At 41.3% G+C, this 15,069-nt stretch overlaps 1 protein-coding gene across 1 annotated transcript; it reads left to right on the top strand.

The window, feature by feature from the left end:
* Nucleotides 1–3,447: 3,447 nt before the first annotated feature.
* smarcc2 (SWI/SNF related BAF chromatin remodeling complex subunit C2) lies at nucleotides 3,448–15,012 on the top strand (the record flags this gene model as incomplete). Its single annotated transcript, XM_079156995.1, has 26 exons — nucleotides 3,448–3,558; nucleotides 4,219–4,338; nucleotides 4,429–4,514; nucleotides 4,657–4,738; nucleotides 5,221–5,313; nucleotides 5,438–5,507; nucleotides 5,609–5,678; nucleotides 5,901–5,976; nucleotides 7,055–7,299; nucleotides 7,426–7,550; nucleotides 7,660–7,713; nucleotides 8,048–8,085; nucleotides 8,172–8,302; nucleotides 8,509–8,580; nucleotides 8,711–8,824; nucleotides 8,923–9,076; nucleotides 9,171–9,287; nucleotides 9,384–9,446; nucleotides 9,528–9,786; nucleotides 9,911–10,072; nucleotides 10,306–10,367; nucleotides 10,467–10,587; nucleotides 10,677–10,840; nucleotides 11,983–12,117; nucleotides 12,201–12,573; nucleotides 12,898–15,012. 26 exons carry the CDS (start codon nucleotides 3,448–3,450, stop codon nucleotides 12,960–12,962), a joined length of 3,162 nt encoding a protein of 1,053 aa, XP_079013121.1. The 3' UTR covers nucleotides 12,963–15,012.
* Nucleotides 15,013–15,069: the final 57 nt, after the last annotated feature.

Here is a 15,069-nt window from a genome sequence, read left to right as displayed (position 1 = left end):
ATATTTTGTGGCCAGCTAAACTTATACATATATCGATGTACAGTATAAATGTCAGTAAACCCAGAAAATGAAGATGTACGATGTCTAACAACTTCTGGCGTCGATACGAATACAGACATTTTTGTCAAATAAGAAGCTAGAAAGTAAATGTGTTTGTTTGCATTTTTTTGCACTAATTAGTCAATAATTAAAGATCTGGTGGAGTTGAGAGAGTCTGTGAAGTTCTACAGATGCACTCAAAAGTGTTGACAGTACGGTTTTACTAACGTGAGTACAGTCTCAGATACATAAAGCTTAGCACTCGGGGCCATAACATATTTCGGGAGAACGTGACTTCGTCCTTTTGACACTTTGTGTGTTGGATCTGATGTAGCTCGCTTTAGAGAAGTAGCTGCCATATAAACATTGACACCACCTCTCTGTTTCAGGTGGTACGGCTGCATTTGTTCCCTGTGCTGTTGTCCCTTTTTAGCTCTGCAGAGGTGTGCTGCATTGTTCAACGAGCTCAACTTATCCTCATACAAATGTTCGGATGCACCTGGACTAAGAATGAAGGAAGTGCTTATTAATTAAAAGCTCCTGGTCCAGCAGCAGAAGGGAGAGGCCTCTGGCGTGGGGACTTCTGGGCTTGCTGCCTCTAAACCTAGGATTTTGAATTGTCTTGTTTGTATATTTTCATGCCAATAAATCCAATGGATCTGATTGTTTTAACGGTGTCTTCTGCGGTTTAGTTGGGTCAGTGGTGGAGTTTTGTTCGCCCCAAAGGGGCTGCCCAAGGGTGGGGAGTAAAATACAGCAACGCCTTTATTAGCGAGTCCACAATTAAAGGTTTGGTTTTCTGAATTGTAGCTTCGAGAAGGGTTGAAGACAAACACTAATTGGACAAATTCTTGTTGCAATATCTGCGTTCAGACAGAATTACAGCGGCAGCAGCTTGTTTTAAGGTAGCTTTCCCATTAAAATACTTGCTTTTCACCTGCTGCTGCTTCTACCCTCTGCAAAGCCACCCAGTGAAAATGAAACACTGCCTGAATGGAGTTCTCACCTCACCAGAATAAAACAAGCAGATGGATCTTTAATTAAAGGTGAGACGTATTCCTATTCTGGAGCAGGAAGTTCTTGCTGGTGCAAATGAGAGGTTGGGAGATGTCGTACTGGTTGGGTTGTGTCTCAGCAGAGTGTCCAGCCTCCACCCCCACCACCACCACCCCTGCCCTCTGAGTCCCACTGCTCCCTCCTCGCAGATTCCAGCGTTAAGTTAATTGGACAGGGAGAGAGGGCTGAGGAGGGAAGCGTTCAGCCCCATTAGCAATCCCTCTGTGGAAGGCTGAGCCGAGAGGATCACAGACTCACAAATAGGAGGATTAAAATAATCAATAGGCTTCACTCTCTCTCCTTCAGCGCAGACGGGTGCACCACACACAACACACACACACACACACACACACACAGACAGCAAATACAAACACACAGGTTGCCTGAGGAATACTAGTTCAAGAAGCACTACTCTCTTCAATGTTGTCTCTGGACTTTCACAAATTAGCCTGGGTCATGTAAGATTCATACACACACACACACACACACACACACACACACACACACACACACACACACACACACACACACTCACACTCACACACACACACACACACACATATTATCTGTTAATGAAGGTTAATTTGAGCCTCTGACTAACTGAGAACCAGTAAAAAGGTCAAAGACATGAAAGCAGTCCGTTGGTTTATATATATATATTTTCCATTTTTTTCTGATCTCTCATGTCTGCTGAATTCTTTTGCTGGATCAACTCATTATGAGGGTACATGGATAACAAAAACTTGCTGTAGTCGTATGATATAATGAATACAGGCTCGGGACTGCTTGTATTTAGGAATTTGTTGTCATATATATTAATATATTTCATTAATATTCTCAATGGGAGCTTTTTTTTGCTTACAGGATTCAGTTAGGATTATAATTATTTGTTTGTTTATATTACTATAATATCAAGTCTGTGATAGAGCACGCATTAGAGGCTGTCACTCCCTTTATCCGTGCAGGTATTGGAAATTACTTTTATGTGTTTTAATATGAATGTATATATTTTTTTACAAAGGTATCTTTTAAATAACATTTTAGATACAAGTGAAAAAAAGTTAAATATGTATTTTGTGTAGCAGAACGATTCATTTTTAGTCTTTCTCATCCTGTTACTCATTTCCCTAAAGACAAAGGGAGGTATAGAACAAGTGCCACACCGTGACTCTCCTCAATTAATCAAAGTAAAATAAATTGGATCAAAATAATTAAATGCATTAATAATAATAAAGAGATAAATAAAATAAGTAGCAAGACAGAATTGTAAAATCCACTTAATATCTTTTAAAGAGAACACTTTATAGTTCAGGTCTCATACAATCAAAATAATGAATTGATTGAAGGCCGAGTGGACGGTACCTCATTCACATGAATACAAATCAAACAGATTATTAGTAAAATGTTGTATTTGTAAATACAATGTGTGCATCCACTGCCACTGAATCACAACCTGATCCTTTAAAACTTATTTTATTATTTCGGTCTTATTTCAATAGTGCAGAATGTATGTTTTCTTTCTTTCTTTTTATTCAAGATTTACAAGTAATAGCTTTATTGGGTCATTTAAATGTTGCAGTCTATTCGAGAAAGTTACAACTAATCAACCATCACTCTCAGCGAGGAAACACAAAGTTACATCTCATCATACTCGTCATGCTTCATACTCAAAATATTCTTTCGGTTGCCACTTACAGTATCCACTAGTGCTGTGAGGTGCATCCAATACCTGTTGATTCTGTAAATTGTTTCATTTTTCAAATGTGTACAGACGCAGCGAGATCTAACGATTTGTTAAATGATATGGATTATAGGCTTTTGTATTTCATTTTTACGAGTTTTAAAATAAGTGTAAACGGAGGCATACAAAAAATGTCCTTATTATTTAATACATAGACCACAGAGAGTGTATTCTGCTTTTCATCTCTTTTAAAATTCCATTTTATTAAATAGGACCTATTATAATACTGCCCACCAGCAGTATTATAGAATTATGTCCACCTCCAAAATGTAAGTACTGCTAACAGGTTGATAATAATGATGATCCAATACTATGGTATGATACAGACAGGAGCCATTCTGCATGATGAGTAGCCTGCTTTTAGTCATGATACTTTAATTAGTAGTGTAGTATTTTTATAATGAGATTTTTAATTATTCTTCTCCACCATGGTGCATGCCGCTGCTTTTCAAATCTCTCACAGCATGCAGAAGTATTATATTTAAAAATCTTTCCCTACATGAGTGCGCAACCTGCTGTACATTGATTGTTATTACGCTCGCCATCAGCTGTAGTACCAGACTTTGGCCGTTGGGCGGCAGGCGACGTTGACTAGTAGTCTGCAGTCAAAGATGGCGGTGCGGAAGAAAGACGGCGGCCCGAATGTAAAATATTTCGAAGCGTCTGATACCGTTTCTCAGTTTGATAATGTCCGCGTCTGGCTGGGAAAGAATTACAAAAAGGTACTGACCGCATGTTTTGTATCCGTGCACGCGGAGCTGTGATTTTTCCCCCCTAAAATGCGGGTACTTACCTATTGGGCAGCGGCAGTGACAAAGAGAGGAGGGAGGGTGCTGCTGAGCGTCCAGCTGTTTGATTCACTCGAGCCGGGGATACAAAAGGATGCTGAGCCAACAGCTGCAACAGATGCAGCCGCTAAAAGCGGCATCCCGATACGTTATTGTAGCTCAACCGATTCAAAAGCAGCACACAATGAGTCCTGCGAGGATGATAGTATGCAAAAGAGGTGACTCTAGCCGGCCAAGCAGCTAGCTAGCTAGTTAGCTAATCGGCTAACGGTAATGCAGCCCAGATCCAGATGTTGGCTGTGTGGCGCGCGCTGACTGAAGCCATGGCCTGTCTGGAATAACATAGACACATTGATTTAACCAAATAACTGCATAATTTCTTTAAGAGCTCGACAACAATAATGATGAAATTAACTATATTCACCATTTAATTCCCATATCACATGTTACATAACATGATTAATAAAGAAGATGCTCCCTCCAGCTTTTTGACATAACTGAGCCGTCAGCAACTATCGGCACACACTAGTTAACTGTTATCTGTCCTCCCTGTGGCTCAGCACTCATTGCCTCTCTGTGTTGATGTCCTCTCAGTACATCCAGGCCGAGCCCCCCACCAACAAGTCTCTGTCCAGCCTGGTGGTCCAGCTGCTCCAGTTCCAGGAGGAGGTGTTCGGTCGACATGTCAGCAACCCTCCGCTCACCAAGCTGCCAGTATGTCTCCTTTATCTGTCATTCACACACACACACACACACACACTTGACTTCACCCCACAGGCATTTTAAACTGTTTTGCGTCTGCAGATGAAGTGTTTTCTGGACTTCAAGTCAGGAGGGGCTCTCTGCCACATCCTGGCTTCTGCCTACAAGTTCAAGAGTGACCAGGGATGGTAAGACTTTCTTTTTAGCTGGAATAAATGTTTACTAAACAAACAAACTGACAATGTACTGTGCTACGTGAGTGCTCTGTACATAGTTAGATTTTGGCTTTGTTGCCGTTTCGTGTGTAACTCCAGTCTAATTTCCTGGTAGGCGCAGGTTTGACTTCCAGAATCCGTCGAGGATGGACCGAAATGTGGAGATGTTCATGACCATTGAGAAGTCTTTAGTGCAAGTGAGTTTGCCACCGAGCTTTTCTCTACGTATGTTTGTAACGCACATTACCTGGACAACCAAAATGCAATCGTAAATGTTTTCAGTTCTATGTTTTGAGGCGTAATAGCCGTGTTTATAGTCCTTTCACGTCACTCACTTTTACAACATTCCCACAATTTGCCACGATTAAAATGGTTGTTTTTAAGAAATCAAGTGTGAGCTCCAGCAGGAGTCAGTTGATTCAAATTTGTGAAGTGTCTGAGAATCAGGCTGCCTGAGCTTTACAGCCATGTGACTTGAGCAGTAATCCTTCTTAATTATTCGTGCAGTTACACTACAAGATCATTCAGCTCCCTTAACCTGGAGAGCTCAACAGCACTGACGCTGAGTTTTAATGGAGATTATATGATATTAAATATGTAGATTGTATATAGATTTCCTGACTATTTGAATTTTGATTTTCACTAATTCACACATCTGCTGCATTTCTTTTAATTTCAGAACAACTGCCTGAGTAGGCCAGTCATCTACCTGAGCTCTGACATAGAGCCAAAGCTGCTTGGGAAACTAAAAGACATCATAAAAAGACATCAGGTGTGTATTTTGTTTTGTTAAAAGTCTCAGTACTACATACAGAAAACACACTCAAAACATATAACCATTTGTTTGTTGCAATCTAAAATAAAACAATATTTCCTCGTGACTTTATCTGCGGCAGGGCTCAGTAACTGAGGACAAGGCCTCCAGCTCCCATGTTGTTGTTCCTATTCCCACCAACCTGGAGGAAGGTGAGGCTTCAGATGTGGTGTTAAACACAGTTTATTGTTTTTATTGTGAATTCTGCTGCAATGAATACATCTGTGCTGATTTCCTTTTCTTTGTGGTCCAGAGGAGTGGGTGCGTCCAGTGATGAAGAGAGATAAGCAAGTGCTGCTCCACTGGGGATATTTTCCTGACAGGTTGGTGCTGAGTTTACAGAGATATGAACACCATTCAACGTTTTACACTTAAATAGAAACATTTTACACTTAACTGTGGATGTATAACACTGTAGAGTGGATCTGCCGATCTCTCTTCAAGCTTACGGTACACCATGGTCTGCCTGAGTTGTTTTTACAAGCCCAAACTTGTAATCTTTTCCCCCTGCCTTGACCTTTGACCTCGTTCCTCTCGCCACTTAGTTATGATACCTGGATCCAAGCCAGTGAGATTGAGGCTGCTGTGGAGGATCCTCCCAGCCCAGAAAAGCCTAGAAAGGTATTTATTTTCTAGTTTGTTGTCTCTCTGTTTTCATGTCATCCATTCCCAATTTTTTTAAATCTGTGTTCTTTATCCTCTCTTAATTTTAACATTCTTAATAAATCCTTTTTTAACATCTGGTTACATACCCCCTAAGTTTAATTAAACATATTTCGCACTGTTAAACTACACCAAATATACAGTATATATATTTGCTGTATTGACTTGTTCCTGCCCTTAATTGAGCCTAAATGACACTTAAGAGTGAGTAACATATTCAAATCAAATATGCTGTTTTTAATGGGTGCATGAGTATTTATGGAAGTTTATTTGATGTCTCAGCCTTTTCTTTATTATACAAACCTGTCAGGGGACTGTAGAGTGTACATAGAGCTGATAGCTCCCTAGTTTGGAAACATAACATAAATTGGCACTTGAAGCCACCGTGCTTACTCTGGCACTTGGCTGAACCATGAATTAAAGGCAGCGTCAGTAGCTCTTATTGAGTCTTCAGAGCATCAACCGCTCAAGGCGCTCAGCACTCACTAGGACATGATAGTCAGAGCAGTGAAGCATTCAAACGTTTGGAGCTGTTTTCACACACACACATCAGCACACTGTGTTAGTTTGCCATCCAGTCACTCTGTTTACTCACAGTCAGAAATGTCGACCACAACTTCAAGATGACTTGATTAAGATTAACCGCATTTGTCTTCATTCAGTGACTGCTCCTTTGGGGTAGTTAAGTCTCTGTAGAATTGTTTTTACGTAAACATTAATCCTTTAACGTTTCCATTGAACTCTTAACAGATTTATTTTCTTTTTAATCCAGCCATTATTGCCCAAATATAATAAAGTTTCAGCCACAAAACCGACATAGGATCCAGAAAGCACCTCCACTAATGTTCCCAGCAGCAGTACTTTTGCTGTGGGTATCCTCAAGATTTAGTGTTTTAATTACATTTCTAGACATGGCATTTTAATCCATGTGTACAAGGTAACATTGTGCCATGTTGAATGACGGATGTGGCTGAAAAGTGTAAAACTATGGAATAAGTTGGTGACATTTCACTCACGGAACGCTCTCTGTTTACAGGTCCATGCCAAGTGGATTTTAGACCTGGACCAGTATAACGAGTGGATGAACGAGGAGGACTATGAAGTGGGCGAGGGCTGCCCTAAGAGGAAGAGGATCTCAGCCAAGACCCTGACAGATGAGGTGACCACTCCTGATGAGCGGAGGGACAAGAAGCCCGGCAGTGCCAAGAAGAGGAAGAGGTCGCCGTCGCCATCCCCCACCCCTCCGCCTCAGGAGAGCAAGAAGAAGAATACCAAAAAAGGGTTGGTAACCAGGCGTGTCTTGATGCAATGATGTCACACTCATCAGCTGTCAGAACCAGTTGTGTCAGAGACATTATGCAGTATTGTAAAATAATGTATTTTGTGTACGTGTGTCTGCGTGGACAGGCCAACGACCCCGTACACCAAGTCTAAACGGGGCCAAAGGGAGGAGGAGCAGGAGGATCCTAGTAAAGACTTGGATGAAGCGTCACCTGTTCCAGCGTCGGAAGAGGGAAACCCACCGAAAACAAGTACACAAATGTTCAAAATATACATAAATAAAACCATATATGATCATAGAATAACCCTCTGTTGTAGTTGTTGTCTGTTACTGGCTGACGTTATACTTTCTTTTTGCAGATAACACCAAGAAGGACTCTGATTCAACTCCAGTCAAGGGAGGAACAGATATGGGTGAGCTTGAAAGTTTTGTGTGTGTCACCTCCATCATGGCCACTTATACCTACTTTTACAAGGAAATGTCCCTTTTCTGTGCAAACAGTGGAAAAGCAACAGGGATCCACTGACGTTTGTTTCAGCAATTTAATCGTGGATCTGGGTTTTTCCCATATTATAACACATTGTTTTTTACAGGACTGTTTGCTCTCACAGCATGGAGGAAAAGTGTGCATTTCAAGCTGTGAATAAGTCCTCTATTCTTTTTGAGTTCATTTTGTGTTAAGTGAATGTCATGTGTCTCTCTGCCCTTGTTTTATATTCACTTACCATTCTTTTGCGATTGGAACAGACGAGCAGGAGGATGAGTCCATGGAAACAACAGGCAAGGTAAGCTAGTTTGTAAAACTGCAGGAAAGTGTGGGGGCAGTGAGCGCAGTAAACCCATACATCAACATGAGCGTGTGTTTAAACAGGAGGAGGAGGAAGGCTCTGCTAGTGTGAAGGGTGAACCGGTGAAAGGCTCGGACCTTCACGAGGACAATGTGACCGAGCAAACTCATCACATTATCATACCGAGCTACGCTGCCTGGTTTGACTACAACAGGTAAGAAAACAATGTTTTAAGTAATCTGATTCCAGATGTTACTGGTGTATTTATAGTGAAAAGTGAGATATGGATGACATGAAAACCAGCATAGTCTCAGCTCTAGAGAGCACATGACAGGAGATGCAACTCAAAAGGTCGAAGTGAGTCATTCATACGTATTTCCGCTGCGAGTCCTCATAATGTCGTAATTGTTTCCCCCCCAGTGTTCATGCCATTGAGCGCAGAGCCCTGCCAGAGTTTTTCAATGGGAAGAACAAATCCAAAACCCCAGAGATGTGAGTATTTGATCTGTACACAAAACAAGATTAGATGTTTTTATGACAGGTTTTATCTGAAGTGTTTATCTGACACACATTTCAAAAAGCAGTCACATATGATACAACAGTATGCACCTCCTTCTTTCAGTTACCTGGCGTACAGGAACTTCATGATTGACACCTACCGGCTGAACCCTCAGGAATATCTGACGTCCACGGCCTGTCGCAGGAACCTGGCAGGAGACGTGTGTGCGATCATGAGGTAGGTTGGAGGCTGAATGTGAATATTTCTACTCAATCCAGAGTTTGTCTGTATATAGACAGTCGCTTGTTGTACACTCTGTGCTTCTTCTGCTGCAGAGTGCACGCCTTCCTGGAGCAGTGGGGCCTGATCAATTACCAGGTTGACTCTGAGAGCCGACCCACACCCATGGGCCCCCCACCCACTTCTCACTTCCACGTCCTGGCAGACACTCCGTCCAGTCTGGTGCCCCTGCAGCCCAAGACGTCCCAGGTCCACATACACTCTCACACACAAACACAAATACAAACATGCACGCACATGCTGTGGGTTGTTTTACACGTGTCCTGTCATTGTGCACCTGTAGACCCCTGCTACCCAGCAGATGATGTCCTTCCCAGATAAAGTGAAGGAGAAACCAGCAGATCTGCAAAACTTTGGGTTGAGGACTGACATGTACAGCAAGAAGACTTGTTCTGCAAAGGTACGCGTCCATGAAAATGCATGAAGGAAGGATTATTTTTAGTACATTTACAATAATTTCCCATATTAACAAAGTGGTGGTGATATTTGTGCACAGAGCAAGAGCACAGCGAGCTCTATGAGGGAGTGGGCGGAGCAAGAAACACTACTACTACTTGAGGTACAAATTAACCTTAAAATCAATTGTGTGAAAATAAGAAAGTAGAAATGCGAAGCTAAATGTAGTCCCCACTTCTCTCAGGGGTTGGAGATGTACAAGGACGACTGGAACAAGGTTTCAGAACATGTGGGCAGCCGTACGCAGGATGAGTGCATCCTGCACTTCCTGCGGCTGCCCATTGAAGACCCTTACTTAGAGGAAAACACGTCGTCCCTGGGACCACTAGCCTACCAGCCCGTACCTTTCAGCCAGGCAGGAAACCCTGTCATGAGCACAGTGGCCTTCCTCGCCTCTGTCGTCGACCCACGCGTTGCCTCGGCTGCAGCCAAATCTGCTCTGGGTGAGAAGGAGCTTGTTTTGAATTGAATTTACTGAATGTTTTGATTTTGAATTGAAATATCCCTGGTCCCTTATTGATTACTGTTTAGTAACCGATGACCTCGATCTGTCTCTCTCCCTCTTAGCGGAGTTTTCTCGTATGAAGGAGGAGGTTCCTGCAGCGCTTGTTGAGGCTCACGTGCGGCGGGTGGAGGAGGCAGCGAGGGTCAGTGGCCGACACGACCCGCTGTACGGCTTGGAGGGTAGTGGCATCGCAGGCACCGGCTTGGAGGAGGGAGACAGACCTGGTAGGAGGGACACACACACATGCAGCATGCAGAATTGTACGGCTGTAGCCAATCAAAGAAAATCTTGCTGCTCTTTCCTCTAGATTAACTCAATGGCCACAGTGCACTGTGCGCTCTACCTGGTAGCCTAAATCAATTGTAAATAAAAATATGAAGCTATAGCCTCATTATTTTATACTTAGCACCTGCCCATATTTATATGGTTTCCATGGAGTGACTTGTCTTCTCTCTAGATGAAAGCAGTGATGAAAGTAAGAGTGAGAGCCAACCAGGTGAAGAGAAGAGGGAGGCCAAGGTAGGATACGTGTTCGATATAACGTCATATTTCTGTTTTGTGAGTTCCGCTGATGAACTGCTGCGAAGCTCATCGTGTCTTGTTTGCTTTCCCATACAGGACAGCAAAGATGGAGCGACTGAGGAAGAGGAGAAACAGGCAGAGAATGGGAAGAAGGAAGAAGAAAGAGGAAGAGAAGCAGAAGGAGAGAGGGAGACGGAGAAAACGGAGTCAGAGATTGGTATGAAAATGCATCTCAGTCAGAAAGAGGAAATGGAGTGTTCTTGACAAAGGAAAAAAAAAGAAATACGCTTTTTTTTGTTCTCAAAGGTGATGGGGAGAAGGCGAAGGACGGAAAAGAGGGCACAGAGGAAGGACAAAGAGAAGCAGAGAGTGAAGGGGAGAGGAAGGCGAAGGTGGAGCGCGACGTTGGAGAGGGGAACCTTGCCACTGCTGCTGCGTCTGCACTCGCTGCTGCTGCAGTCAAAGCCAAGGTAAAGTTCATTATTACTGTATCCTTCATCACCTTTCTATGCCTCCGCGTCTGCAACAGCCATGGCATCACGTTCTTGTGTTGCCTCTCTGTCCGTCTGTGTGTACCTCCTTCTGTCTGTCCCATTCTTGTGAACGCAATATCTCAGGAACTCCTGAAGGGAAATTCTTCAAATTTGGCACAAACGTCCACTTGGACCCACGGATGAAATTATTAGAATTCGGTGGTCAAAGGTCACTATGAACTCACAGAGCACGTGTTTAACCATAATGCAAGAATTCATTATTTTATTACTTTATTTATGACATACTATACTTTGACTTGTTTTGCATCTTTTATGGCATTTATACTTTGAACTTTTTAGCATACTATTCTATGAGTTTTCATGAAAATGTTGACACCCTGTACTTTTTCTTTTTTTATATACTAAACTATGAATTATTTATGATCTGGCTTTTTTACATACAATACTATGACTTATGGTTTTTGTATAACATGCTTTACTGTGACTTTTTAAATTAATTTTTTATGACATACTATACTAAGACCTTTTATTGATGATTTTGTTTTTACATATTCTACTATGACTCACATTTCACATATTGATGACATATAATATTGATGATATGAAATACTTTTTCATGACAAAATATACTATGGCTTTTGTATTTACAATTTTTATGACATACATAATAATGACTTTTTATCCCATTTTCTGACATACTGTACTATGATCTGTTAATTACTTTTTATGCCTTTAATGTTTTATTCGACATACTATACTATTACTTTTTTATGACATTCTTGTATTTTTTTATACATGTTTTTTTGCATGACATACAATACAACGACATTCTTATGACACTTTTTTATGACATACTATACTATGACTTACTATGAATTATTTATGACTTTTTATAAAACACTTTACTATTATTTTTTTATGACATACTTAACACTGATTCTATGCTAATTATGACAATTTCAACAAATTTCTAATTGGATAAAATGATGAAGTGATGTCATTTATTACAGACAGATGTAAACTGCATGGCGGAGGCGTACAACTATGAAGCTGTGATTTTAGTTTTTCTAACTTTCCCATTTTGTTTAATCTAAGTTTCTCCTTCACTTTCTTCGTAGCACCTGGCTGCAGTTGAAGAGAGGAAGATTAAATCTCTCGTGGCTCTGCTGGTGGAGACCCAAATGAAGAAGCTGGAGATTAAACTGCGACACTTTGAAGAACTGGAAACCATAATGGACAGAGAGAGGGAGGCCGTAAGTTAAGGATTCTGGGATATGTAGTATAGAGACTAATTACAGTACAATACCTCTAACCTTTTTACTTTTTGTGTTTGTAGTTGGAGTACCAGCGTCAGCAGCTGCTGGCTGACCGTCAGTCCTTCCACATGGAACAGTTGAAGTATGCCGAGATGAGGGCCCGCCAGCAGCACTTCCAGCAGATTCAGCACCAGCAGCACAGCCAGGCCGCGGGCCCTCATGCCAACCAGGCCGCCCCAGCACCAGCCCCAGCACCCCCGACCGCAAGTCAGCAGGCTCCCAACACACCAGCGCCGCAGCCGGCCCCCAGTCCCGCGCCTCCAGCCTCAGCTTCTGCCCCGGCCCCTGAGTCCCAACCCCCTCAGGGTGCTCACACCTCGCCCCCCTGCCCCCCAGGTGCAACCCCAGCTCCCCACTCAAGCTCCAGCTCCAGCACTACTCCTGTACTCCATGGTGAGTTCAATGTTTGAGCAATATTTTGAACACACGTTTTTAAATACATATGATATTCATTATTTTAGTATATTTGTCTGCTCTCTCATCCCTATTTTTTTTAACTTAGATCTGTATAGCCATTACCATGTATTTGAATAAATACATTTTGGGATGGATGACAATATATAATATACTAAATTCTCAACACATACACTATTAAAGGCTGTGAATTATTTGTCCTGTTAACTTCACTCGAGTATTCAAAACAAGGAGATCATTTTTTGCAAATGTGTCAAAAAGTCATTACATTTTCCGGCTCCTCGCCTGTTTCCCCCCTTACAGAGCCCACCCCCCCTCTTCCTGGGGAAACACTCCACCCCTCAGCTCCAGTCCCAACTCCACAGTGAGAGAATCATACACAGCCTGAGAATCCGAATGACTCTGACCACTTGCCGGTATCATCTGAAATGAAGAAGTCATAAACCGAAGAAGAACACATTTTACATGTTCCGCTCTTTTATTTGTTTGGGTTTTTTTCCAACAGGACAACTGATGCAAGAAAGAAAACATGATAACGTATAAATCGAACCAGCTCTACTTTAACTCTCTGTTGAAGATGATGTCCTTTTTAAATTTAATCTGCCTATGAAGAAAATGTAGTTTCAAACAGAAGCTGTTCGTCCTGTGCGGTCGATTGGACAGCAACATAGCAAGCTTAACACCAGAGTGAACTCAGAGGGTCTCACCAACATGCTGCCAGTCAAGGAAAGAAGAGAAAAGACTCATCTCGCGTTTTCAGTGTTTTGGCAATTGTTGCATTTATTTTCCGCAACAGTTTGACACAGCTTGTGAAGTTGGTGCTTTACAATCTCTCCAGAGTTCCCCCCCCTTGTACTGTAGGTACTAATTACAATATATGTAAGACAAAAATGCACTTTTAAAATGTTTCCCAAGGTCTAATTGAAAGACTCGAAGCATCGATGAAATTTAACTTTAGCACTTATATCATCCTTTTGTTGTCTTAAATACTTTTTCATGCTGAAGGTTTTGAAAACTTGATTGGAAATGTTACTTTTTCCGCTCTATTTGTATTTGTTTTACATGGACAAACAGTCGCTCTACAGGGTCTGGCCTGGACGTCACATGTCTAAAACCAACATCTCTCTCCAGAGAAATGTCTGTAATGAATGAAAACAAACCAGAAGCCAGTTAGAAATACAGTTTGGATGCAGTTTGAGACATTGTACTGTAAAATGGATTTTTTGTTACAAACACATCTCGTGTCGCCCTGTAATGATAACATTTGAAAGTTCTGACAGCATGAAGTTATCATCCTGAGAAGACCTCTTTCAATATATCTTAATAATGTCCCTCCTTTGGACAGCACTTAAGGAACAACATGTCTGCGAGGAGCTTCATGTTTTTCACATCTGGATGAACGAAAGCATCCAGGAGTTTGAGAGGAATGTAGTTTTGTTCAAAAGGAATGATTGAAAGTCTGGCAACGATAAGTATACCAGTGACCGCATGAGTGTTTTATTATCATTTTAACTTTGTGTTAATTGCTCAACCAAAATGTTTTATAATCATGTTTATCTCACATTTATTCAGTGAGCTGTATTGAGGTTGCTTGGGAAATTAAGAAGATTTTTTTAGCGGCTTGTTTTTCGCTGGTGCATTTCAAGTTACACATGGAAGAAATGTGAAGCCTGTCAAAAAACAAGGGAGCTCGCACCTTAAACAGCTGACGATGGAGAATTGTGTCCTTAATATCTGCAACAATATCCTCACTTTTTATCCTATCAATTTTTATATTTTTTACTTTCTGTTTTTCCATATCCTTTCTTTGATATGTCAACATTGTAACTGTATATTATTACATTTGTATCTTATATTTACCCTCTCCACTGTTGTGTATGAATCAGGCAGGTTTGTTGGAACTGTCTTGAGATGTGACTGTGAGCATTTGTGTACGTGAACGCATGCCATTAAGATCTGTAAACAACATTACCGTTCAGTTTTATTTCCAGTGCCATTTGTCGTGTGTCAGAGTTTGAAGAATGGAAAAAAAAACAGGCTTCCTTCTGCACACGACACGTCAGTGTCAGGAATTATAATCCAGTCAGAAGGTGAAACTTTACAGTTAATGTCCGTCAAGCCAGTATTGCAGACCTCACCATAGTTGTGAGCGTGAATGGACTTCTTTTATCTGTGTTATTACTACATTGTGTGGATTTTGTGATATGAAATAAGTGTATGTTCAGTTTCTGTATGTTTTTCACTATGCTGAAGGTAGCAGCTATTGCATTGATTATTATACCGTAGAATCAATTTTTCCTCAGTAAATCATCACATTCTGACTGACAGTTACTCTGGCAGTTTGTATTTAACAAAAGTGCATAACAAAAGGGGTTCAGGTTTTAATTACAAAATGTTGGGGAAAAAAATAAAGATGTGAAGAGGAAGTCATTGTGTGGAGTAGTTTGTTTTATTATTATTATGAATAATTTAGCA

The sequence above is a fragment of the Pholis gunnellus genome, assembly GCF_910591455.1.
Source record: "Pholis gunnellus genome assembly, chromosome: 3".
Taxonomy (NCBI): Eukaryota; Metazoa; Chordata; class Actinopteri; order Perciformes; family Pholidae; genus Pholis; species Pholis gunnellus.
Note: the sequence above shows the minus strand (reverse complement) of the source record. Positions and strands in the feature narration are given on the sequence as shown.